At 31.7% G+C, this 25,261-nt stretch overlaps 2 protein-coding genes across 19 annotated transcripts in view; both read right to left on the bottom strand.

Annotated features, from left to right (window-relative positions):
• The window catches only part of LOC140615859 (zinc finger MYM-type protein 5-like), a 179,739-nt gene that overhangs the window by 40,881 nt on the left and 113,597 nt on the right, over positions 1 to 25,261 (bottom strand). For all 3 annotated transcript variants that reach the window (XR_012016365.1, XR_012016366.1, XR_012016364.1), the window contains exon 13: positions 21,910 to 22,015. The gene's annotated coding sequence lies outside the window, so the exon portion shown is untranslated. The remainder of the gene's footprint in view (positions 1 to 21,909; positions 22,016 to 25,261) is intronic.
• The window catches only part of PSPC1 (paraspeckle component 1), a 106,217-nt gene that overhangs the window by 34,991 nt on the left and 45,965 nt on the right, over positions 1 to 25,261 (bottom strand). For 9 of the 16 annotated variants that reach the window (XM_072795899.1, XM_072795896.1, XM_072795897.1 and 6 more), the window contains exon 6: positions 21,910 to 22,015. In XM_072795899.1, coding sequence (XP_072652000.1) covers positions 21,910 to 22,015 — 106 coding nt within the window. Of the gene's footprint in view, positions 1 to 1,064; positions 1,235 to 4,475; positions 4,534 to 6,136; positions 10,028 to 14,206; positions 14,236 to 21,909; positions 22,016 to 25,261 lie in introns of those variants that run through there. The other 7 variants (XM_072795902.1, XM_072795903.1, XM_072795905.1 and 4 more) reach the window with 4 other exon arrangements.

The raw sequence follows: 25,261 nt of genomic DNA, 5'->3' as shown, positions 1-25,261 counted from the left end.
TGTTAGCATGTCTAATTTTTCCAAATTTTTAAAAGATTGCATTTAAAGTAAATAAATTTTAAAATGATGAAACATTGTCTCCATCAATTCTAAGACACACATTCACTTTTAACATCTCTGAAATCAGTATGTATTAACAAGTACTCAGTGGAATGTCTGAATTTAATTTGCAGTGCTTTATATGCTATGCAGTGCTATATCAGCATGGCGCCTTAACGTTTGTTTTGATAGTTCCAAAACTATGTTGCCTTTTCAAAATATACACTCAACCAATTTTCCTTTTCTAAATGTTATTTAGAACAATCATTAACAAAAAAAAAACCAAATGAGAAAATGTGTTGCCAATACAATAGCCTCTTTAAACAGTGACAGACTTTAAGGGAAATGAGAAGTTATCAGTCTTGCTACTAGTATTCAAGTAAAAATAAGAACTACTGAAAAATTTTGCTTTTATAATTATTTAACCCACACAAAGATATCTTCACACTCTCAAACCAAGTTATAAACTGTATATTTTAAAATTTTGTAACAATTATAATAATTCTGTAAGACTTCAAAATGTAAATTTAAAGTACACTTTAAAACTTTAATGTACTTTATTTTGTAGTTAAAATAAAATCCCTGAAATTAATTTTAAGTGTTATTTTTATTAAAAATGCTTACTGAAAACTGTGTTTTCAGACATATTGGGAGTTTCATTCCCAACCAAAGGTAAGGAGTCCACAAGGAAAAGAATATAATCTTAAAATACTTGACACCTTTACAGTGAATACTGGTAAGAAACGGATACAAACTAAAAGTAATATTAAAATAACTGTAATTAACATGTATCTGCCATATACTTGAGTACAAAAGCATGCCATGAATGATAATCCTAACTCCTGTGATACTTAAAAATTGCTTCTCCTAAGTCAACATATAAACTTCACAAAATTATTTTTTCTTCAATGGATATTATCTTTACCACCAAAATGATGCCAAATTATGTAAAGTGTGAAGTTACCTTTGGGGCAGAAAAGTATATATTACTGAATATAATCAAAATAATGTTTATGATACATTACCACTGCTCCATTATCTGGCATCATTGGAGTTCCCATATTTGCAGCTCCTTCTGGTCCCATGGCAGGACCAGGACCCATTGGTGGGCCAGGTATAGTTCCTCTGTTGTTCATATTCATACCCATCATTGGAGGAGGACCTTGGTTACCAGCAGGTGCTGGGCTAAATGCATCTACGCAAAACAATCTATACTTAGAGCTGTCCTATCTTAGTTTAGTAAACATTAAAAATTTAACAATACTTATGCAAACTATATAGCAAGACGATCATCAAATCACTTTCCTTGAGAATGGGACACTCAATTATCTATTCTATGATATGTACCTCTAGATTACCTACACTACAGAATATTCATCCCAAAATCAAAGGTACATAAAACAAATGAGACAACTACCAATTATTTTAGGATATTTGAGACTGTCAAAACTTTAAAGTTTTTTTAAAAATGATTATTACTTGCTATAGCCTGCTTTTTAACCAACTACTCTCATACAATGGTAACTATACCAGCTTCAATTAACAGGAAAGGATTAGCACTTAGGAAACTATAAATATATATAAAAAGTTCATTAAAACTAAACTCTTGACTTTAATATAAGTTACTGAACATAACCCCAGAAGTACAGGAGGTACTATTTTTTAACTTTATGTAGAAAGAGGCAATATAAGCAAAAAAACTGAAAAGGCTTGTCATGATGAAGCTTATTTTTTAAAAGCAAATAGATAAAATATTAATAAAGCTATTTGAATTTTTTGACATGCTAATAAAATTCTGGAAATGGAGACAATCAGATATACTTCATATTTTTCCATCAAAAAGATATCCACCTGGCCTCATGTTCATTGCAATAGTATTTGAGCTGAAATACTATATTTATAATGGATTCAACCACAACATTTTTCAGTTTTCTTTGAATTTATTTTTAAAATATTCATACTTTTTTGCATTAAAAATCTGTAACAAAGCCTAGCTCTAACTTAAGAATTTTCTTCTAGTATTTCATTCTATAGGTCAATTTTATGACTCAGAACTCAATTTCTCAAAACACATAACAACAGAAAATGACAATCTAGAACCCTACACAGTATCTAATGCAGCTGAACTCTACATATGACTGAGCCCAGGAAGCAGGTGAGAGTTGAGAAAGTCTCACCACCCCCCCGACCAGTCCCTAGCAGTAAGACTACCACTCTTTCTCAAGAACCTAGCCACATCATGGGAAGAAATTATTTCCTTAATCCCAAAATGTTCTTGCTGAAAATTTTAACATTTTAACTATCCAAGAATATTTCTATTCCCTTAGCATAGCTATAAATAAAAATCTTTACTAGAATTCCACGACATGTCCCACATGGAAATGAGAAAGAATGAAGACACTATCTATAAGTAATCTTAACTTTCCCTAAAAAGAACAGATCAAGGATTAGGTTTTTCTTCTTTTTTAATAAAACAATTGTTACATTTAACTTGTAAGATTCAAATATACCTATATAACTATGGGAATAATAAAATAAAAAATAAACATTTCCAACTATCAGTAATTAGTCTTATTTCTAGTAATAAAGTTTTCTATCACATAATTATAATTAAACTAAACTTAAATATCTAAGAAATGTAAATTATCTGGTCCCCTGAAAAGTAGTTTTAAAATCTATGTTTTGCTTGGTAGATACACTGGTGATACATCAGAAAAACTACTGCCACAGTCTATCAGTGTAACTTGATAGGACATGACAATTTACTGACTGAACAGCAATATTCAACTACATGATAATGATTCATAACTCCAATAAACCATTAACAAAGTCAGACTGAATAAAATGTATATAGGAGAAAATTAAATGGACTGGACTGAAGGGGAGTTGAGGAAGTTGTCAATTGTAATATGGTTCTCTGGTGAGGTAAAATGCCACAAGAAATTTTAATTCTCTTAAATTCCTAACTAAATAAGGTATCTAAAAGTATACTCTCCATTTGCTTCTGATAAAGTTGCTAACCAAAACAGAATGTTTTCAAGATCTCTGCAACATCAGAAACACTTCATTTGTTTCTGATGTTTATGACAATCTAATAATTACAATGGCATTTCAAAGTACCTACAATCCATAACCTCACACTTACAACCCTTAAAACCACGTGGATATCATACACCATTCTACAATTTACTTTGGAAAGACATAAAATTGAACTACTTATACATGACTGCATATTCAACTGTGCCTCTAGAAGTTATGTATTTCTTAGAACTGTGGCTATAAATCTTATGTATTTTTTGTTCGCTAATTAATTCATGTATCCATTGTAACTAACTTGACAACTAAGATCTTTATAGGTAAGGATCATGTATCATGCTTCCATTATATACCAGAGATGCTCAGTAACTTCTTACTGATAATGAGAAAAATGACCAAATAAACAGCAATAACAATTTTAGATGATCTGATTGGAAAGAGGGGAAAAAAAAAAAAAAGCATGAGAAATGGGGGGGTTGATCGCAGAAAATGTTCATTCCACATACTAGATGCTTTAAGATTTTTTTATTCCATACACTATATACCCTAAGTACAATCCATATTTATGCATATTAGAATGCCCCAGTAATGTAATCTTTCCAACACTATGTACATTTTGAGTTATGTGAAGATTTTAATTTTGTGACAGCCTCTGTGGGACAATATGAAATGAATGTATAAAAAATACTTGAAAAGTTTACCTAATTTTTAAGTGTGTAACATTTCAAATTTACTCTTTCCCTCAACAGTAGAGAAGCTAAAGTAAGCACTTTCTTAAAACCTTTACATCAACTCTAAAGATATGCATTAGCCTAAATGTAGAAGATATCTCATTTCCTTGACATGTCAAAGATGCCTCCAAACAGTGCGCTTCAGTGCACAATATGGTAGGTTAGGGCAAAATAAGCTAAACATTCAGTATAATGAATAAAAGTAATTCCACTTACACAAACAGTTACCTTACCAATAGAAATTTTAAAACTACTCTCAAGAACTTTAAAACCACTGCAAACTCAGAAACTACCAAATTTCTAAGGTAAAGAGCCAATCTGAAAGCATGAAATTTGATTTTTTGAAAATGCTACAACATAGCTGCATCACACCATGCAATGACTGACTGAATAAGTTTCAAGTTATATCAAAACCTGGTTACAGGTTTCTTTCATTAACTCTATTAAAACATGATATACCTTTTAGCCTTCAATGAAACAAAATTCTTCCTAGACATGTTATTTTTAATACACTTGTATTTTTTTCAACTTAATAAATATAAGAGATTTCACCATTACAAATGTTGGTTCCAAATTTTTGTTTGTTACTGATATGTAGATACCACAAACAGCATGTACAATTCCCCAAAGAATTACAAGTTACAGAAGGCTTTTGCTTCAAATCCCTACCTCCCATGTTTATTGCTCCACGGGGACCCATATCACCCATTCTCATTTCCTGTTCTCTCTGTAAGTAAGCATAGTTGTCACAGTCAACCTATCGATCTTATGACTTTACATTTCCCATCTAAAATCAAAAAGAAAAGAATAAATTGGGACATCACTTTCCATTAAAAGAAATTCAAATTTTCCGACATCACTTACTTAATACAAACACTGAAAAGAAACTTCAGTCTCCCAGGTCTGATATGTATCACAGTGCTTAGAGCACTCCGTTTATACTACTAGATTATTAATGTGTCAGATTACACAAAATCTACTGCAGAATGTTTTTAATGTTTTTATTTCAATAAGATCAGACACATGCCTAGATTCCCCCCAAAAAAGAAAAATATAGTATTAATAACCACGAGGACCAATTATATTTTCTTCCCATGACACTAAAGTCTTAAAACAAAAATGACAATTACCCTTTTTATATTCAAATGTATTCAAACATCCAACACAAACACCTGTGGGGCACTAAGCTAAAAATAAAGTGATAGACAATTCTCCTTGTTAATACACCTTTTCATTTTTATTCCAATAGTTGAGCACTGTTTCACCCAAGACCTAAAGATATGCCATGAAAGTCTCCACAACGCACAATTATTAAAAATTCAACGTAACACTGCTTCATTTATTTGAACAAGGGTTTTACTTGGAAATCTAAATAGAAGTGTTATTACACAGTCAGCAAGTTCTGAAACAAAATGCTCTTGAGGTTAACTGTGATATAAAAGGTCATGCAAATAACAAACATAAATTTCCGTAAAATTCAACTACTTCTAAAAACTCATTTTTTACAGTTATATAAAATTAACTTCAATGAAATCTCTAGATGAAATTACTCAACATACTGTAATTCAAATTTGTACTCTTATTTAATGATCTTTTCCATTATCAGACCAGTGTGTTAAATGCAGCAATAATAAAACACACGGAGACAAAAGTAGCAATGTCGAAATCTTAAAGCAAAATTTTCCCCTTAAAACAATTTTATTAAAATGTGCTTAAAATTCCACTTAGCAATACAAAATACTAGTGAAAATCACCTATAAAAGCTAGAAATAAAGGAAAGAAAAGCCTATGGTAGATAAAAGCCACTAAGCAGCTATGAACGGCCTGTACCTAACATAATGGACAGGTCTTAAAATGTAACCTTTAATGAAGCTATGGTTAAAGAAACGTCACTTACATAATAACATCACTTACATCATAACATCATGAAGAAATGTTTGTCACATTATTTAGAAAAAGTAAATCCCAAATATTTCTCAAAGCTATTTTTTTTTAACTTTCCTAAAACTAAATTTGTCTCTTCTAATAAAATGTTTGGCTAGTGATTCGGTACTAGTGACTAGCAGAATAGCTAGACTATTTATTTCACAGAACGCATTTCTGATGAAGTCATTTGGAAAATACTATGTTATGATCACACTTAGCACTATCATCAATAAATCAAGCCAAGTTGTCATTTCCTCATCACCCAAAACCAGATAAAATGTAGACTGCTTTGGCATATCCAAAATCTTCCAGGTATTATTTATAGCAGATACTTGTTATTCCATTTCAACACCACAAATACATGGATTTTTTGATCATGACATCTTTTGGGAACAAAGGTTTAATTTTTATTTTTACTTTTGTATTTTCCTTAACCATGAAAGATGAGGAATGCAGTATCTAACCACTAACAGGGTAATTATGATAGTCTTACTGTCTGAGACTTCAATTTTCAAATCCTCCTTATATATTCTGACATCCTAACTGGATGCCTATGATTCAGTGGTGGGACCAATGAGATAGACAACTTTTGTATTATGTACTTATAATTTCATCGTACTGTATCTCACTTTCCAAAATCACGTTTAGCTTTATTATTCACAAAGTTCAGTACTTTTTAAAAAAAAATCATACCTGAATTATTCTATTATTCCATTTTGTTCATTGAGATTTCTGAAGAGATTAATATACCAAAGACATTTATGAATTTTTAAAAGCTTTTATTTATTTATTAAGTAATCTGGGATCCCTGGGTGGCGCAGCGGTTTGGCGCCTGCCTTTGGCCCAGGGCGCGATTCTGGAGACCCAGGATCGAATCCCACATCGGGCTCCCAGTGCATGGAGCCTGCTTCTCCCTCTGCCTATGTCTCTGCCCCTCTCTCTCTCTCTGTGACTATCATAAATAAATAAAAATTAAAAAAAAAATATTTATTAAGTAATCTCTAACACCCAACATGGGGCTCTAACTCATGAGCCCAAGATCAAGAGTCATATGCTCTAAGGACTGAGCCAGCCAGGCGCCCCAAGATTCTTGTTTTTTTAAGTCAACTTTTCAACAGTGGCCGTATCATTCTTTTTCTGATGCTCTACTAGAACCTGGTTCCAGGGGCTTGGTCAGTCAGAAGAGCATGTGATTCTTGATCTCAGGTTGTGAGTTCAAACCCCACAATGTATATAGAGATTACTTAAAAATAAAAAATCTTAAAAAAAAAAAAAAAACCTGGTTTTCCAGTTCCAAATACCTTTCTTTAAATGAGATAATCAGAATATCTAACAAAATCCATGCTAATGCAGCTATCACTATGCTAAAATACCTATGGATAAAATACAACATTTTTCACTAAATATACACTCAATTTATTTAGTACTATTGATGTTTCCTTAAAGAAAATTACTGAGTACTATTTTGTACAGCTTCACACATGAAGAAAAAGACATGGCTTTATTAGATATATCATTTTTTAACTACTTTAGAAGGAGCAAAAGAAGTTTTCAACTTCCTAGTCATGTCCTAAGATTACCGTTATTTTCTAAAAATACACTGCTACATACTTCTAGTAAAATGCAAGGATCAGAGATTACATTTAAGGGTAGTGTTAGCAATGAAAATTAAGACTACTTCTCATTGTAACTTGATTTATCAAATATCAGTAAGGACAAACACTTGGAAGTTCACCATTAACTGTGTACCTACCCAAAAAGCAATACACAAGACCCTCACTTCTATGAATTCTAATATTTGAAACTACAACTGGTATATAATATACATGTTATTTTTGGAATATAAATTTTAATGCTTTATTACCTTACCAAAAATTAGAGTTGTGGTTTGACATGAAACAACTTCCACATATATAAAATCTCAAATGACTACACTGTGATAAGATAATAAAGCTATGATTAAAACTTGGTTTAATTAATTAACTCTTCATAGCAACCCTATAAAGTAGGTTTACTGTTACCCTATTTTAGAGATCATAAAACTGAGGTACAGCACTGTTAAATAACTTACTCAAGGCCGAAATGACCTATAAAATTCTGCCAAAACAGAGTTCATAAAGTTGCTACCTTCACAAAGCACCCTAATTTTTTCAAGGATTCCAACAAAGCCTAACAAAAGGCAATGTTTTAAATTATTCTTACTATATTCATAAGAAGCTGTACCTTTCCATTAAAAGAATTATAAATATGTATTCCTGAGCTCGTCGCTGAAGTATCCTTGAACTTAGAGCTGACCAAAAAACCAAGCAAAGTATGACTGATTTCTAAAAACACATATCAAAGCAGCATCCCGTTAAAACAGATCTCAGAGTGTGCTTGATGGAGTACGGTCTTCAAGACCCTTCCAAGAAATACACAAATTTAAAACTGTCTCATGTCTTACTAAACATTAGGACACCATTATAAAACTATGATCTAAGTGGGCTTTTCAGACTATCAACATTTGTAGAGATGGTGCACAAGAAAATGGAGCAAAAATCTAGGTATTTTAGCACAATTCAAAACTAGTAACTAGCCTTTTTTTACTTTTACTAGTAACTATCATATTCTTCACATAACAACTGCAGTTTTGGTTTTCTGGGTGTTTTTTTAAGAAGATAAAAGAGAGGGGAACTCTGGGTAGCTCAGTCATTTAGCACGTGCCATTGGCTCAGGGCGTGATCCTGGAGTCCCAGGATTGAGTCCCACATTGGGCTCCCTGCATGGAGCCTGCTTCTCCCTCTGCCTGTGTCTCTGCCTCTCTCTCTCATGACTAAATAAATAAAATCTTAAAAAAAAAAAAAAAGAGGAGGAGGAAGTAGAAGAAGAAGGAAGGAAGGAAGGAAGGAAGGGAGGGAGGGAGGGAGGGAGGGAGGGAGGGAGGGAGGGAGGGAGGGAGGAGGGAACAGCAGGCAGGACAGTAGAGAGGTTGTCTGCCCAAACTACTGCAGTTTTAACATTTCAACTGGAATATGTAGATGACTACGTAGAGGAAGCAGTTATTTTCATTGAATCGCTACATGTCTTTTTAACAATCTATGCAACAAAACAGGATATTCACATAAAGCACTTCTGCTGCATTCTGAAATACGGTGGTTCTTCAAGAAAAACCATCCTTATGAACCGGCTGCAAACTGAGCAGGATGGCATCTTACAAACTATGATTAGTGACTGGCTTGTGTACAAGTATCCCTTGTTCTTCAAAAAAGTATGCAGTATGCCACTTAGCTTTTATGAAATACCTACATTTGTAGTACCTGTTTTTGCTAACCAAAAAACATCCAAAGCGGATTTTGAAAAAAAGCAAAAAATGAATATAAAGTTGTGTGGTTTCAAGCAAGCAATTTTAGAGGTACCACAAACCTAGAGCAGCCAGAGTACTACCACCATGCCCTTCCCTGGGAACTATACTTGGCAACTCTGCATCAAGCTGCCAGAACTTTGAATTACATGTAAACATCTGTGCTTTAAATCTGGACTTATTCTGTGCATCAGTTAGCAAGATGTGTCCAAAGGTATCAGAGAAGCCTAAAGAGGTTATCTTTTGGGTCTGGAAACTCCCAAAATATTTTTCATCCAAATATTAATGGTAATTGCTTTTTCATTGTATATGACATTCTGGCTTACAAAAGGTATCACAGGAACATTCTACTTTGGGATAGCATTGGGAGACGCTTTCTGACAAGAAAGTGGTTGATACTAAGAAAGATGATTTGTTTTTAATTTTATGTAATAATAAAGTGCATTAAAATTTGAAAGATTTGGGCAGCCCAGGTGGCTCAGTGGTTTAGTGCCGCCTTCAGTCCAGGGTGTGATCCTGGAGACCCAGGATCAATCCCATGTCTGGGTCCCTGCATGGAGCCTGCTCCTCCCTCTGCCTATGTCTCTGCCTCTCTCTCTCTCTCTCTCTCTCTCTATGAATAAATAAAATATTAAAAAAAATTTTTGGAAAGATTTGTTTTTAATTTTATGTAATAATAAAGTGCATTAAAATTTGAAAGATGTGCATAACTCAATGGAGCAGTATTTTTCTAATGTCATAAAATTACACATGGGTAAAAAATCCATTTGAAGTTAAAAGGCAGCTCAATGAATTGTAATGCAATGAAAACCACTGCTTGTCCAAGTTTTACCGCAGTATTAAACAAAAACATCCACAATTATCTAAAAAGGTTAAAATATACTCATCTCCATTTACCAATTACTTATCTAAGTGAAGCCAGATTTTCTTCATGCACTTAAACCAAAAAAGCATTCTGCAAAGAGATGGAATGCAAAGGCAAAAATGAGAAGCCAGCCATTTTCTATAAAGCCAAACATTAAACTAATTTACAAAACAATAAAACATTACCACTCTTACCACTAAAGTAGAACATAAAAGAGACCTGCAAAAATGTAAAATAAGGCCACTCTTCCCACTACAACTCATCTTCTTTCAAGTTTTTCTTTTATTTTCTAATATGGTAAACAATGACATAACCTAAACAAAAGCTCTTATGGGTCTTCAAAAATTTTGACTAGTGTAAAAAAATTTCAAAACCAAAAAGTTTAAGAATCACTTTTTTTGTTCTAGTCCGTATTCGTTCATGAAAATATAAGTAGAAAATTTGCACTAATGTAAAGGAACTAAATCAGTGCAAAACCTAATGTTATTTTATGTAGAATAGGATCTTTTCCCTTTAATCCTTCATACTCAAGATATCAACCTATAAATTTAAAGATACTAAAGTTTCTTTTTTTAAAGATAACCAAATTTAAAGGATTAACACGGTACAAAGATAAGGCTAAAATAAGGTATAATACGAATGCCTGAGATTTAGAAAACCGTGAACTACATAATGATTTAAAATTATCAACTCAAACATTTTGTAATCAATAATAAAGATATATTCATCAAACACTAGTTAATCTAAATCCTTGTCTGAATGAATGCAGTCTTAATGACCACGATCATTATTCTTTACTTTGTAAAGATCTTTCACATCATTTCTGAAGAAGCCTCAAAGGGATTGTCAAGGGATCACCATGTTATCATTTAGGCTCAATGTCTTACTAAAGAAAATGCTAAAATTCCTGATGTAAAAATACTGACACAGAACATTTAAATCTACTAAAGAAAATAAAATTCTAGAGAAATGTCTTTAGTTCTGGGAAGTGACAAGATTCAACCGTTTTATCATTAAATATTCCTAAAATAAATTATCTATAGTACTAGGAATTTTACATAAAAGAATATTAAGATTATTAGATAGCTAGTCAAACTTTCAAGAAATTAAACTATCAGCAGCTGAAATACTAACAAACAACATATCTAGAAGTAAAAAATGGCCAAAAAAATCAATTACATGAAATATTAAGAAAATAGGTATAAAAAGATTTTTTTAAATAAATAGGCCTCCCTGCCAAGAAATTATTCACTCACTTAAAAAGTGTTACAATACGGAAGGATACATATCAACTAAGTAATCTTTTCCTAATAAAAATGAAGTAACTTTAAACTAAAAAGGGAAAGAAGACATTTTCCCACTGATATAAATAATAGCATGCAAACTTTCAAATATAATGAACAGAGAATGCCTGGAAGACTTAATGTTTTTACTTCAAATAATCAAAAACAATAATTTCCAAAACATACTACTCACTACTAGACTGTGGGTGTGGGGGGAGGTTGTAAGGAGGGGGGTGTTTTAAGCAACCTAAGATAGTATTTCAATAAATACAATCTATGATGGTTTTTACCCTCAATTTGAATACATGCATTCCATGACACCTGCACCCATGAATACTGAGAAAACGCTACTCGGTTTTATGACTGTCAAAATGAAATTTTACACCATGTATCATTAGGGAATTGCAAATTAACACAACAATGAGATACCACAACACACCAATTAGAATGGCCAAAATCCTAAACACTTATAACACGCAGTGCTGACAAGGATGTAGAGAAATAAAAATTCTCGCTTATTACTGATATAAATTATAAATGAAATAATCACTCTGGAAGACAATTTTAACAGTTTCTTACAAAACTAAAGATACTCTTTACATTCATACAACCCAGCAACTATATACTCCTTGGCATTTACACAAAGGAGTTGAACTTAGGACCACACAAAAACCTGCACATGGATGTTTATAGCAGCTTTATTCATATTTGCCAAAACTTGGAAACAACCAAGATGTCCTCCAGTATGTGAATGGATAAACAAATTGTGGTACATCCAGACAATGAAACATTACTTAGCACTAAAAATAAACGAGCTATCAAGCCATGAAAAGACACAGGGTAACTTTAAAATGCTTATTGCCAAAAAGTCAATATGAAAGGCTACATGTTATAGGATTCCAACTACATGACATTCTGGAAAAGAGAAAACTATAAAGACAGTTAAGAGCACCAGTGGTTGCTCAGGATTAGGAAGGAGAGAGGGATGAACAGGCAGAGGACAGAGGATTTTTAGGGCAGTGAAACTATCTATATAAGGATGGTACATGTCATTATACATCTGTCAAAGTCCATGGAATATCCAATACCAAGAGTGAACCCTAACATAAACTATTGTCTTTGGGTGATAAGGATGTGTCATATAGTGAAGGAGTCTGAATGTTGGGGGAAGGAGGTATATGGGAAATCTCTCTCCAGCTCAATTTTGCTATGACTCTAAAACTACTCTAAAAAATAGTTTATTAAAAATTTTTAATGTTTCTTTTTGAATAATCAATTATATATACAAATTTATACTACAAATTTTAGTCATGAAATAATAAAAATTTGTTCTACTTGTTAAATTTCAATTCAGAATAGAGGAAACAACAAATATACCTTAGCTCACTGTATTCATGAACCTCAAGACATACCTCTCAATCTAGATTCACTCAATATATTTTTGAAGCCTGTTCTGGGTACCTTTAAAAAGATTATTCTGGTGTCACTATCAAATTCCGAAATTGCTGCTTCTTAATAAATAAGGTGGTTTTCTAACTGAAGATTAATTAAATCTAAGTATTTATAATACCATCTATTCAAGAGACAAATTCATATTCAGCTGAGAGTATTTTTAATCATACACCCAAGGGACATTTTCAAAATTATCATTATCATCACCATTTTTCAATTGTCATGGAAAAATCCTGAAGAGATGCTTTTAAAAACTGAAAATGATTAGGAATATTTAGTCTACAGATTTAGTTATTTTATCCTAAACTCTTAAATCTGTCATGATGGTATCAACGACAGCACAAATACAGGTTTTTAATAGTTATCTATCAAAGCTCATATTATTACTGGTAATTGGTTTGCATTTCTTCACCCGTAACCTCTTAACCAGTACATTTCCCTATCAAAGTCAAAACAACTTTCATGACTTGCCAGACCATGGTGTGAAAGATGAAACAAAAGGACAAATATAACCCGAACAAGAAGCAATTCCAAACTGGCCCCATCAACAGAAGAAAGCAGTGGAAAAAGCAAACAAAACACACATGTTACCATGTTTAAAGAATTAAGTATGTACTTAATGGGGAATCTTTTTGTAAACAAACCTTAGTAGTACGCCAGAAGCTTTGAAGTTTTAACAAATTATATATTTTTGTAAGTAGATAATTCAAAGCAGCAAGTACAATTATAGTAATTTTAAAACTAAGTGGTAACTAAATAAAATTCAAATATTTAAAATACACAATTATATGAGAAACTACTATGATATGAGTATCAGTTGTTTAAAAGCAGAATTTTAAAAAGCAGTAATAGGCCAAATGAAGAAGTTACCTTGTGAGTAACACAGTAAATTTACAACCAGAAAACAGGATTTGAAAAGTGGTGTACAATCTACTACAGGATATCCTAAGACAAAGTATAGGCAAACTTACCCATATACTTTCAATTACTTGAAATTTTAAACAGAAATAAATGCATTTCATCAGAACATGCTCACAAACCCAAGTTCCTACCCCCTATCACTAATAGTTAGATAAGAACTACACAGAGATATTAACATTCACATTTACGTAGTCTGGTTTGGTATATATAATACTCTGACATTTCAGGAGATACTACAGAACTTCATTTCCTCAATACAAAATACAGAAGATATTAGATGGAAACTTCTAAAAGAAATTTTTTTTTAATATGATCACCTTGTAGAACAATTCTTGTTTAATGGGGGCTCTAAATATTACATAAAGAAGTCATAAAACAAAATTAACAAGTTATATTTTTATGTCTTCCTAAAATCTTTTCAATTCAAATTTAATACATAAAGTCTTTATTATTTATATCACACATATCTGACATCTCAAAAAGTGTTTAAATACTTAACTTGAACACATCTATTTGCCAATCTTGACTTCCCTCTTCTCCAACCCCTCAAAAAAGGTAAACATTAGCTAAAAGATCTTACCATTCTCAATAAAGTAACATTAGAAAAACTTACCATTTCAAATGAAAAGACATGATGTATACCTACAACACAGTGGAATAATAAACCAATCATATCAGTTAAAAAAAAAAATGCAAAGTAAGTTCCAAAACAGTGCTGAGGCTACTCAATACAGTCTTGACACTATCAAGCAAAGAATCTTTCTATAAACTCTCAAAGCTCTTCAGCTGTATCTCTGTATATTTTACATAGGTACTCTGTACTTACAATTCTCTAAAATTCTCAGACATGACCCTGAGCTTGATTCACTTCTGTATCCTCTATGGTACTCAGTACTCTGTTCTGAAACAGTAAAACAGTAACCAAATTTTTTTACTAAACAGAAACCTCTAAATCTTCCCGTAAGCCTAACACTCTGATGGGATATTCAAGTGGGATCCAAATATTGAAAAGTTAGCGTGCTGAAAACCAAACATAAAAAATTGTTATTTGACTATTTTTAAAAACTTATTCTTTATTATATGATTCCATTACGAAGTCTACAAAAATGTATCAATGGTCAATCTTAATATTACCTATGTTTCAAAACTACAGATGCTTAACATGAGGCATTAGTATTCAATAAACAGCAAGGTATGGAGACCCATAAAGAACACTGAAAATCACACGACTGAGCGGCACTGATATTTGAAAAATAGGATACCACACAACTATTCAATTCTCTCAATCTGTGTCTAAGTAACTACAATATGACAAATAGAAGACTCTCCAAACTCAAGAAATTCAGAGAGCTCAATTAGCTGATGACAAAATCAGAAAATAATTAGGATGCAATGTGGTAAGTACAAAAAAGAATCATACTGAAAATGATACAGCTGAGGTTGAGTAGTCAGAGAAGGTTATGAATACACTGAGTAAACACAGACATTCTCCAGGAGGAGAAAAGAGATACAGAAATTTTTCTGGATTATAAGCCTCTCTGAAACCCTAATGGAAGGAAGATAAAAAAAAGATACTAGTCATCTAATAGAACATAGAAATAATTAAGTACAATAAAGTGTCCTCTGGTAAAGTGCGTGTAGAGTTTAAGGGAGACTCAGTAAGCATTTGGAAGACTTAAATATGAATGAAAAAACGTATTTATAATTGTAACATATGATTAGGACAACCATACATCCTGGTTTGTGTGAGACAGTCTGTTTTCTGACTGCTGTGAGAAAAAAAAAAAAAGTAACTTTAAATAGGACCCATATTCAGTTCTCCCAGTTTGAAATAAAATTGTTAGGTTTCCCCCTACTTATGATTAGATATTACTAAAACTCCTTAAAAAATCCTTTAAGAAATAACCAAAGATTTACACAGCTGGTTGAAATTAATCCATTTCTTCAACCCAAATACACCCCTAGTTGTCAAAATCCTGAAGATCACTTCCAAAGTATATGTAAACATTACAGACATAAACATCTATTGATTTGTTTTCATTTGACTACAAAAGTCTAAGTTTAGTTCCAATTATGCTCAATCCAATATACAGAAAAATGGCTCATTGTGAGCAATAATATTAAATTATTTTAAGTAAATAAATAAATGAAAACAATAAAAATCTGGTCCTAACTGAAGCATTATATGGGAAATCACTACTAACACTAACATAACTACTGTAATCAATTTTGATCTTTATCATTCACATCCAAACCACTGGAACTGGGCTGCCATTATGAACAGCAGTAGGTACTATGCTGTCCAACAAGTCACACCTAAATCTGACACCAAACCGTACAGCAAAAAATTTTTCAGTTATTTCCACAAAATGATAAAGATGCTATAAAAATCCCTTGTGAATTGGCCTTTGTTTGAATGCTTCAGGTGTCTAGACTTCCAAAAAATATTCTTCTTCTGCAATACAACCAAATCGCTGGTTAGAGCAATATAATTTATAGAAAGAGGAGTAATGGCCAGGTAGAAACTACAAAATGGCAACTTCTAATCTCAAAAATTTTAAAATCAAAATATATTTGTATCTGCTCATCAGTAATTAATGATTAAGGTCACTTCTCTCTGTCACACTTATTAATGAAATTTTATTACTGGCTAGAATTTTTGTACATGGCACATACATCAGGGAAAGTTGGTTATAATTAAATCAGAGAAGAGAAACAATGCCCACTCCAGAAGCAGAAAAGAAGGCTGACATAAAGAACTGGCTGATTAAACAGACTAAATTTGGCAATACTGATCAAGAGAGGGTAACATGTTAAAGAAAATGCTTTATCTCTCTACTAAGAAAATATATAGAAACTCTAAGATAATCAGCTATGGGACAGTGATATTTTATTAGTTCTTCCAATAAGTTTTGCTCTGATTTATGACCATGACTATCAATAAGCCTTCAGGGCACTAATGAGGATTCTTCAGAGAACTTGATTCTAGGATGTAAGGTGCTCTGTTCATAGAGCCTTCTAAAAATAAAAACACTGGGAAAAAAACATATTAATTAATAAATTTGCATTTTAATTCACAAACTCTTTGAGTTTGGTTAACATAAGTCACTTTTTATAATTACTCTCAACTCTCAGACTGGACCTAGACCAGGGGTCAGCAAACTTTTTTGGTAAAAGGCCAGATAGTACATTCTTCAGGCTTTGCAGGCCAGAGTGCCTTGATTATAGTCTCATACAGTTGTGTCATGACTAGTCAATATACCACTTTCGGACAAAGCAGCCATAATCAAAACATAAACCCAACTATATTCCAATAAAACCATTCTAAAAACAGGCAGTGTTCACACTTGGCCTAGCTTACCCTAGTCTGTCAACCTCCAGTCTAGATGAAATACTTTTTTTAAAAAAAGTTAATGCATTATTTGAAACAATACCTCCTCCACATATAGGCTGAAAGCTCATATAAAAGTTGCCACACCAAAATCCCACAGAGCACTATTCACATAGAATGTTGTACTATTTTTGTTGTTAAGTAATGAAACCTATTTCCCATGTTGATTGACTCGGAGTCCTCCCTTCAAACTCCCCAGGTTCCATAAAAAACTCAACTATTCTTATTTCAATATTTCAACTATGTCTCATTTCAACATATGGCTAATGGTCTATTTTTTCTAATGAAAATAAGCAGAATGAAAAGCTTCGTAAAAATGCAGATTCCATGGCTACAACTCAGACCTATTTGTATCAAAAATATTTGGTAAATTAAACTACTGGCATTTTTCTTTTTAAGTTCCAAGGATGTGCTGCAAAGACTGAAAACTACTAAATTTAGCCAAAAAATGTGATCAATGGAGAATGCATCAGATTCTACCAGAAATCACAAAATAAATCAACTTGTAGGTTGGAGACCTCAGGAAAAAACCCACATTTTTAAAAAGCTCCCTGAGTGTTTCTCTTGCACTATTTCAAAAACACTACCATGGAAGAAGCATTACATCCTTAGCCTCTGGCTACATCTCCTTAATGCTTTGGCCTCCTTATATAATATACTGGGTAACTACAATGGAACTGCTCTGATAAAGAAACATAAATGAATCAAATTATTGCCTTAGCATATAATATACATTTATTTTGAGGTTTATTATGCACATGTGTTTAAATATCCAGGGCTATTCCCACCTACTCAAACAAAAGTAAAAATTCTTCAGTATCAATTCACATATATATTTTGAAACAGATCTGAAAGGCTATTCTTTTACTCATTAAAAACCAAACATTAATATTTACCACACCAAAAACTTATCAAAAACGTACTTCTAAAAATAAAACACTCCTGAAGTTTTAAAACAAAATAGCATCCCATATAAGCACTGCCCCAATTTACCTAAATAAAGTATTTTATATCTACTTGATACAACTACTAAATTTAGAATGACATTTAGATACTTTTATATTAGCATTTTCCAAAGAAAGCAAAGTTTACTCTAAGAAACTGCATTTTAAAAATATTCTAATTAAAATCTCCACATCACTCCAATGCAAATTGAATCCACAAATAAAGACTGGTACACTGCAATACTTAAATATTTAAACTACTTAAGTCTATGTAAGTGGAGCAACCTAATATAAAAACAATCACAAGACCATCATAAGAGACAATGTCTTAAATTTTTACACTAACATTGTAACTTCTTGTGATGTGTCCAAAAGCTGTGAAATTGTGGTAAGTAGAAAATTCCAATCTAGTAAGTACTATCAAGAAAATGGTTCAAATACACTACACTATGGTAAAAGCAAAGATAAACCTAAATGTACTTCAGACATAGCGAAAAATATATACATTGTTATGGTAATCAAATATACACTACACTATAAGAGTGAAAATTAACAAGTTTTTTTTGAAAATTAACATGTTTTATTTGTAATTACCAGAGCTTAACTTCTTCTAAGAAATAAGTTCTAGAATAAAAATGACAACTTCTAGTTGAAGTGCTAACATATCCTTGAAACCCTTAAGAATATGTTCATGTCATTATATTATAAAGCTGAAAGCTAACAAAGAAAAACATAACCAGATAGGAAGTGTGCTTTCCTTCATATTTTATTACATTCAAAAAAATTATTTTTCAGGACACTAAATATGGAATTCAGTTTTTATTTTATACTTCAAAGCCCATACTATTATTTGTTGGAATACTTCTAATAGGTATATTAGAGAGAAATGAGAGATGGAATCTTGAACCAAGTAAATCTGCTTTGATTCTTACTACTTGGGCAAGCTGAACACTTACCATTTGATTCCTCCCTTTAAACTGAACAGTGAAAAAGGAGAAAGCACATAAGAGAGCCTAATTTCAAAGCTTTTAAAAACAAAAACAAACATTAAATTTAACAATTTTTTTTCAAAGACAGATTTCAAAGTAAATGAAGAATGATAAAACAATTACTTCAATGTTTCTATTAACACAAAATGGTCGAGACCTATAGAGAGCTTTTGTTAGTATTTCTTTAGTGCTTGATTAACTTATTAACAAATATTACGAAGCTAGGAACCAAATAAAACTGATACCAAAATGATGAAAAGCTTTCATCTATCCATTCATTTCTAACCTGAAAAACTCTAAAAATGTGACAAAGACTATATTTCCCCTAAATATTTGATTCCATTGTTATATACTACTTTAAACATGGTTCCACTTCAGAAAATTAAGAATATAGTAACTTTGTGACCTAACAAGAATATTATTTAAAAACATAAAAAACAAACCAGCACCAACTCTACAACCCAGGGTTCAGCAAACTTTCTGTACAGGGTCAAAGAGTAAGTATCTTAGGTTTAATGAGTCACAAATATTCTCTAATAATCTTTTTTTTTCTCCATTAACTCTTTAAAATATAAACACAATACTTAGCTCTGCTGTAGAGTGGTATGAAACCGGACAGTGGGTCCCAGGCTACAGTTTGCTGACTTCTGCTCTAGCCAAATTAATCTTATGATGCTTCAAATATGCAAAATATACTTTTAACTACTTGAAAACAAAGATATCTTAATATTAAAATATATCATCTACATTTTCTAAGAGCATAATCTGGTGAATAAATTATTTATTTTTGAAATGTTTCAATAAACCCCCAGTGAATATTTTAAATATGTAATTCATTTATTCTCAAAGTTCATCAGCTACCTGTAAAATTTAACTCACCAGTGAAATTAATTTTAAACATGTTTTTAAATTAAGAATTTGCAGTATTTCAATTTTAAATTGTAGCAATATTTCCAAATAACTTAATAATAATTAATAATTTTCTGAATAGAGAAGTAAAATCTGTCCTTCGTTAATTATACCTATATTAAATGCCACTGAACATATGCAAATAACACTGGAATGCATTTAAAAAAACTGAAATAATTTCAAATAGTCTGCCATCAAGTTCATGATATAGCCAACTTAAATGTAACAATGCATTTTACTTAATCATTTCCTTCTAGTCCCCCCTAAACGATTTATGCATATGACATTATTAAAAATAGTTACATATGTGCTCCATGAATGTGAAGTTTATGCCAGAAAATTATTAAGAAAGCTAATTCCACCAATTCTGACTACAGGAAAGCACTTAGGAAAAGAAATGTTCAGGTACATAAAAAGGACAAGGAAGAATTTCCTAATCCTAAATGGAACAAAATAATTTCCCTAAGAAATGTATCCTATGTGGTTTATACCCTGATTATAATTGAAAATAAAAACTCTCAGTCACTAGTTTTCAAACTACCGCCAAAATAATTTTAATTTCACATACTTTCATAACATTGTAAGATTTCCTCACATTGATAAATCCAACAGATTTGTGTTCAACCAAATGACCTAAGACCACATTTAAAATATGTCATAAGCAAACACTATGTATGCAAGTAGGAAAAAGAGAATTGCAAAATAATGCTAGAAATTACTCAAAGTAATTTACTCAGAAGAAATTACTAAGAAGAAAATTTACAATGTGTGAAAACACACCAAATTTGGTAAAGGAATTTAAAAATCAATTAAATTAAACGTTTAATAGGACTTATAAATAAGGAACTTTCCTAATTGAATTTAAATGCCACATAATTTTTAGTCAAAGGATATTTACTGATGCAATCTAAGATAAAAATATCTTATTATACAAGTTAGGATGTATTTTACTATGTGTATTCTTTTTTAAAGAAAAAAGTTTAAAATTTTTCAAGGGACAGAAGAATGGAAACAGGTCTGAAAGAGTCACGGACTTAAATTAATACTTTTAGTCTCAGAAACTTATTAAAGAATCATGGCTTTTGAATAGCTAGGGAAAAAAACACTAGTAAATATTTTTCAGAATAAGAACTATTAAAATGGCATTCAACTAAGGTGAATAAAGAAACTTGTTAAACATCAGTGCAAGGATAAGTTCAACAAAATCTAGGATGTGAGAAACAGGAGTCTGTTTCTTAAAAAATAAGGAAAAAATATAAAAGGTAAAGCAAAAACCTACAGACTAAAAACACTGAATTTATCAGCCAATTTGAAGAAACCAATTGTAAAAAACGTTTATAAAACCCTGGCAAATGTGGGCTTTTATGCTGGTTAATATTAAAGAAGTAACAATTTTTAAGATATGACAAAAATATTTTTAAAGAGTCTTTATCTTTTAGGGATACATACTGAAATACATATTAATGAAATTATATAAAGTCAGGGATTTAATAAAAACTAATTCAGGAAAGTGGGTATACTTAAAGATGAAAAGATCAGCTGTGTGTTGATAACTGTCATGGTTGGGTGATGAGCACAAGCTGGTCTACATTTGTATATATCCACATTTGTAAAATCTTCCAATATAAAGAATTTTATTTATTTCATTTTCTCAAAGTTTATTTACTTAAGTCATCTCCACACACAATGTGGGGCTCAGTGCTCAGTACCCCAAGATTAAGAGCTGCATAATCTTCCAACTGAGATAATCAGGCACCCCTAAAGATTTTTGATATAAATAAACGGTGAAAATCAATCAAGTAGAGATGACAGATTTATCAAGTTGTAATTCAGAAGCATATATTAAAAAAAGGTAAAGTAAAATGGAGAAAAATTTAACATCTTTTCAGAAAACATTAACAGTATCTTCAGAAACTACTTTTAAGTTATTACCTGTAAGAGGTTAAGAAAACTATTAGTTTAACATAAACATGACAAATTCAGAAAGATTAAAAAATATATAAACCAACATCCAAAGAATTCTAAATATGCACTGTCCACCTGACAATATGAAATAATTTTAGTTAACTAGTATTTTACTTACATTTTCCATATAGTTTGGCTTAAAGCCCTCTTGTTGTCGCCTCAGTTCCTCCTGTTCTCTGTGTCGGATCATTTCTTCCTCACGGCGTCGATGCTCTTCCTCATGTCTGAAAATTTTTTAAATAAAAATGTCAGTATGGTTAACATGTAAGCCAAAATCAGGGATTTTATTTGAGGTAAAACAGGTATATCATTTATACTCGTTACTTTTATGCAAAATCTGTGAATAATGACTTACTAGATTCTCTTTCCTTCTAAGCCTTTAGTAAATCAAATTACCCAAAGAAATAAAGTAACTAGATAAATCAAACAATAGAGTAACCTGTAACTAGGATTTTTATATACTTTTACAGTCATATCACGAGTCCAAAAGCTTAAAATACGTACTCCATCACTGTATAAAGAGAAAAGCTTGGGATCTATTACTGGCATAGCAGGGTTCTTAAAGGCACCCAGAACTAATCTTGATACAAGCCACTACAAAGAACACTGTCTAGTCAAAAAAAATCTATTGTATGTCGAAGGAATCCTTAACAAACCCTCTCTCCCCCATTTTATCAACCCACTGAAGAAACTATGGAATAGATGTAAGCCTACCATCTGTTTTAGTAAACTAAGTTTTATAAAACAATCATTTACTTAATGTCTACAGCTACCTTTGGGCCAAGGCAGTACTGAGTAGTTGAGACAAAGACCATATGACCTGCAAAGTCATTTGCTTTCTAGCCCTTTCCCAGAAAAAGTATGCCAACCTCACCCCTAGAGGTATGTGGGAGAAAAAAATATTGAACTATATGTGTGCAGAATTGCAAATAAATGAGGAATTGCTTATGATTAAGAGAGAAAACCTACAAAATATCAAATAGATTCACTAATTATATTGGCATTTATGTAAATGCAAATTCAAGTATATATGCCCTCTACCCAAAAACAAAAAAATAATTTAAATAGTGAAGACTATATAATACTGATGCCCTCTCATTAAGTCTCATTTTCGAGGTTGCTCTTTTAAGTACCTTATTACACTACATGTATAACTTAAATTTCAAGATACTCTGTTGTTTCTTGTATAATGCTTCCCCTAAACACAAGGCTATGAAAAAATGGTGATATTTCCCATAGACAGCAGAAAATCCACCTGTTAGAGGAGTTTGGGTCAGACCACAAAGAAGTAACAATGTTCCTAAGGGATTTTAGGAAAAATCTAGACTATTTTGAGACTTTTGTCTAAGTTCTCAATATACATTTTCTATTCACATAAAATGAATAATCAAGAAAAGTAGTTAATTCACTTCTTGGATATTAACACACTCATAAAAAATTTATAAGATTTTATCCATTTATTGAGAGACACACAAAGAGAGGCAGAGACACAGGCAGAGGGAGAAGCAGACTCCCTGTGGGGAGCGCGATTTGGGACTCAATCCTGGGATTCCAGGATCACGCCCTGAGCCAGAGGCAGATGCTGAGCCACCCAGGGATCCGGGCATCCATGTAATAGAACTTTAAATGGGCAAGTCCATTTCCAATAAACTAGAAAGAAATATCTACAAAAACGTGCAAGGATATATGTACAAATAGATAGATATACACTGTGCATTATTAAGTACGAAAGTTTGAAGACACCATCAATTATAAATAGGAAACAAGTATGGCTCATTGATGTCAAGGAACACAAAACAACTATTATGAAGCTCCAACTATTACAGGAACACAAAAACATTTGCACTTACTGACACATAAAAATAAAGTACAGCTATCAGGAAAAACACAAGTAAAAGAACAGCATTCCTACGCTGATTTTAAAAATCATTTGTATGAGCATTTGTATGAGAGTAGGGCAGAAAAAGCTTATGTCATACTGGGAATAATCTGGGAACATACCATTAACTTTTTTACTTTATACACTTATCACTGAATTTTGTTTTATACATGTATTGCTATAACATTTTAAAACAAAAGCCAAATATTTTAAATAAAATTTGTAATGTACTTTTCCTATTGTTAAAGGACCGTTTTTTCTGATATAATGTGAGAATACATTTACAAATCAGAGGAGTAAAAAGGTAAAATCACTTTAAACAGTTATTTTTGCTTTCTACTACTTTTTCTATAAATTCAAGAATTTCTACTTTGTTTTGAATTAAGTTCTGATAGCACACAGACAATTCCAAAATCTGAACTTACATTACAGACAATATTCAGAAATATTCCCTATTATATGTAGGTGTGCTTTTAATTTTTTCTACTTCACAAGATGCTTTAATGAGTATTTTTATATGTATATTTAGTGTCTCCAGGTGGATAGAGAACTTCCTAAGTCACAATTAAAAATGAAACTAAATAAGTGTGATAAATTTTAACAATCTTCATGTTATACTTAACTGGAAAATGACAAAACCTCCATTTTACAATTTAATTTGAACCCACTAATTATTTTCAGGCCTCTTGTATTTTTGTAGGATTTTTTAAAATGGAGATTTAGAAACTAAACTATGATATAACTAATGCATAAAAATGTCCTGCAACTCTTTGTTCCTGTTAAGCACTATGCTCTCCACACCTACTGAAGGGCTCAGTACATAAGATCTTTGTCAAATGACATAAAAAAGGGAAAGAATAAGTAGATGGATAGGTGAGTGAGCAGAAGAGTGGTAAGAAAATGAAGAAATAAATGAACAAACAAATGAATTACTCATTGGTCAAGTCACAGCTTGAACCAGCTCTTCACAACCCCTTGTCCTAGTGTTTCTCTTCACTGCCACAGCCTCTAAAAGATTAAGTGATCCATGAGAAACTCAGCAAACCTTCCTCCCAAGTAGCCTCAGAGTGAATTTGACATTTTTTTAAAGAGAACTGATTATCTTGTACTAAAGTCTTTCAATCTTTGGTTCATGTTATATTTCCTCATGGAGTAGCCGGAGGATATAAATTTTTGGCCAAAAAAACACAGAAGTGTTAACTGATTCTTCTGAGTGCATCATGTCAAGCAGTTCCTGGTACCAATGTCCCATTACAGGTGATATGAACCTTAACATTTGGTAATGATAGTGTCTATTACTTCATCACTTTAAATTTACTAATATTTGGTAATAATAGTGTCTGTTACTTCTCCACTTTAAATTTACTATTTTTTCATTTTTCACAATACAAATGAGTGTGCAAATTGTGCTTCTCAAGTTTGGGCAAAAAGTTGAAACACTTGTCAGTAAATCTTGTAACAATTATTGCTATAGTGTTTGTCCAACTGGTGATTTTCTCTCTCTCATTCCTTCCATATTGACTAACTGGAATTCTACTATAAGGAAGAGCTGTCCATTCTCTTCCATTTATTTGTTCATTTGATTATTTAC

The sequence above is a fragment of the Canis lupus genome, chromosome 24, assembly GCF_048164855.1.
Source record: "Canis lupus baileyi chromosome 24, mCanLup2.hap1, whole genome shotgun sequence".
Taxonomy (NCBI): domain Eukaryota; kingdom Metazoa; phylum Chordata; class Mammalia; order Carnivora; family Canidae; genus Canis; species Canis lupus.
This window is presented reverse-complemented; position numbering and strand designations above follow the sequence as displayed.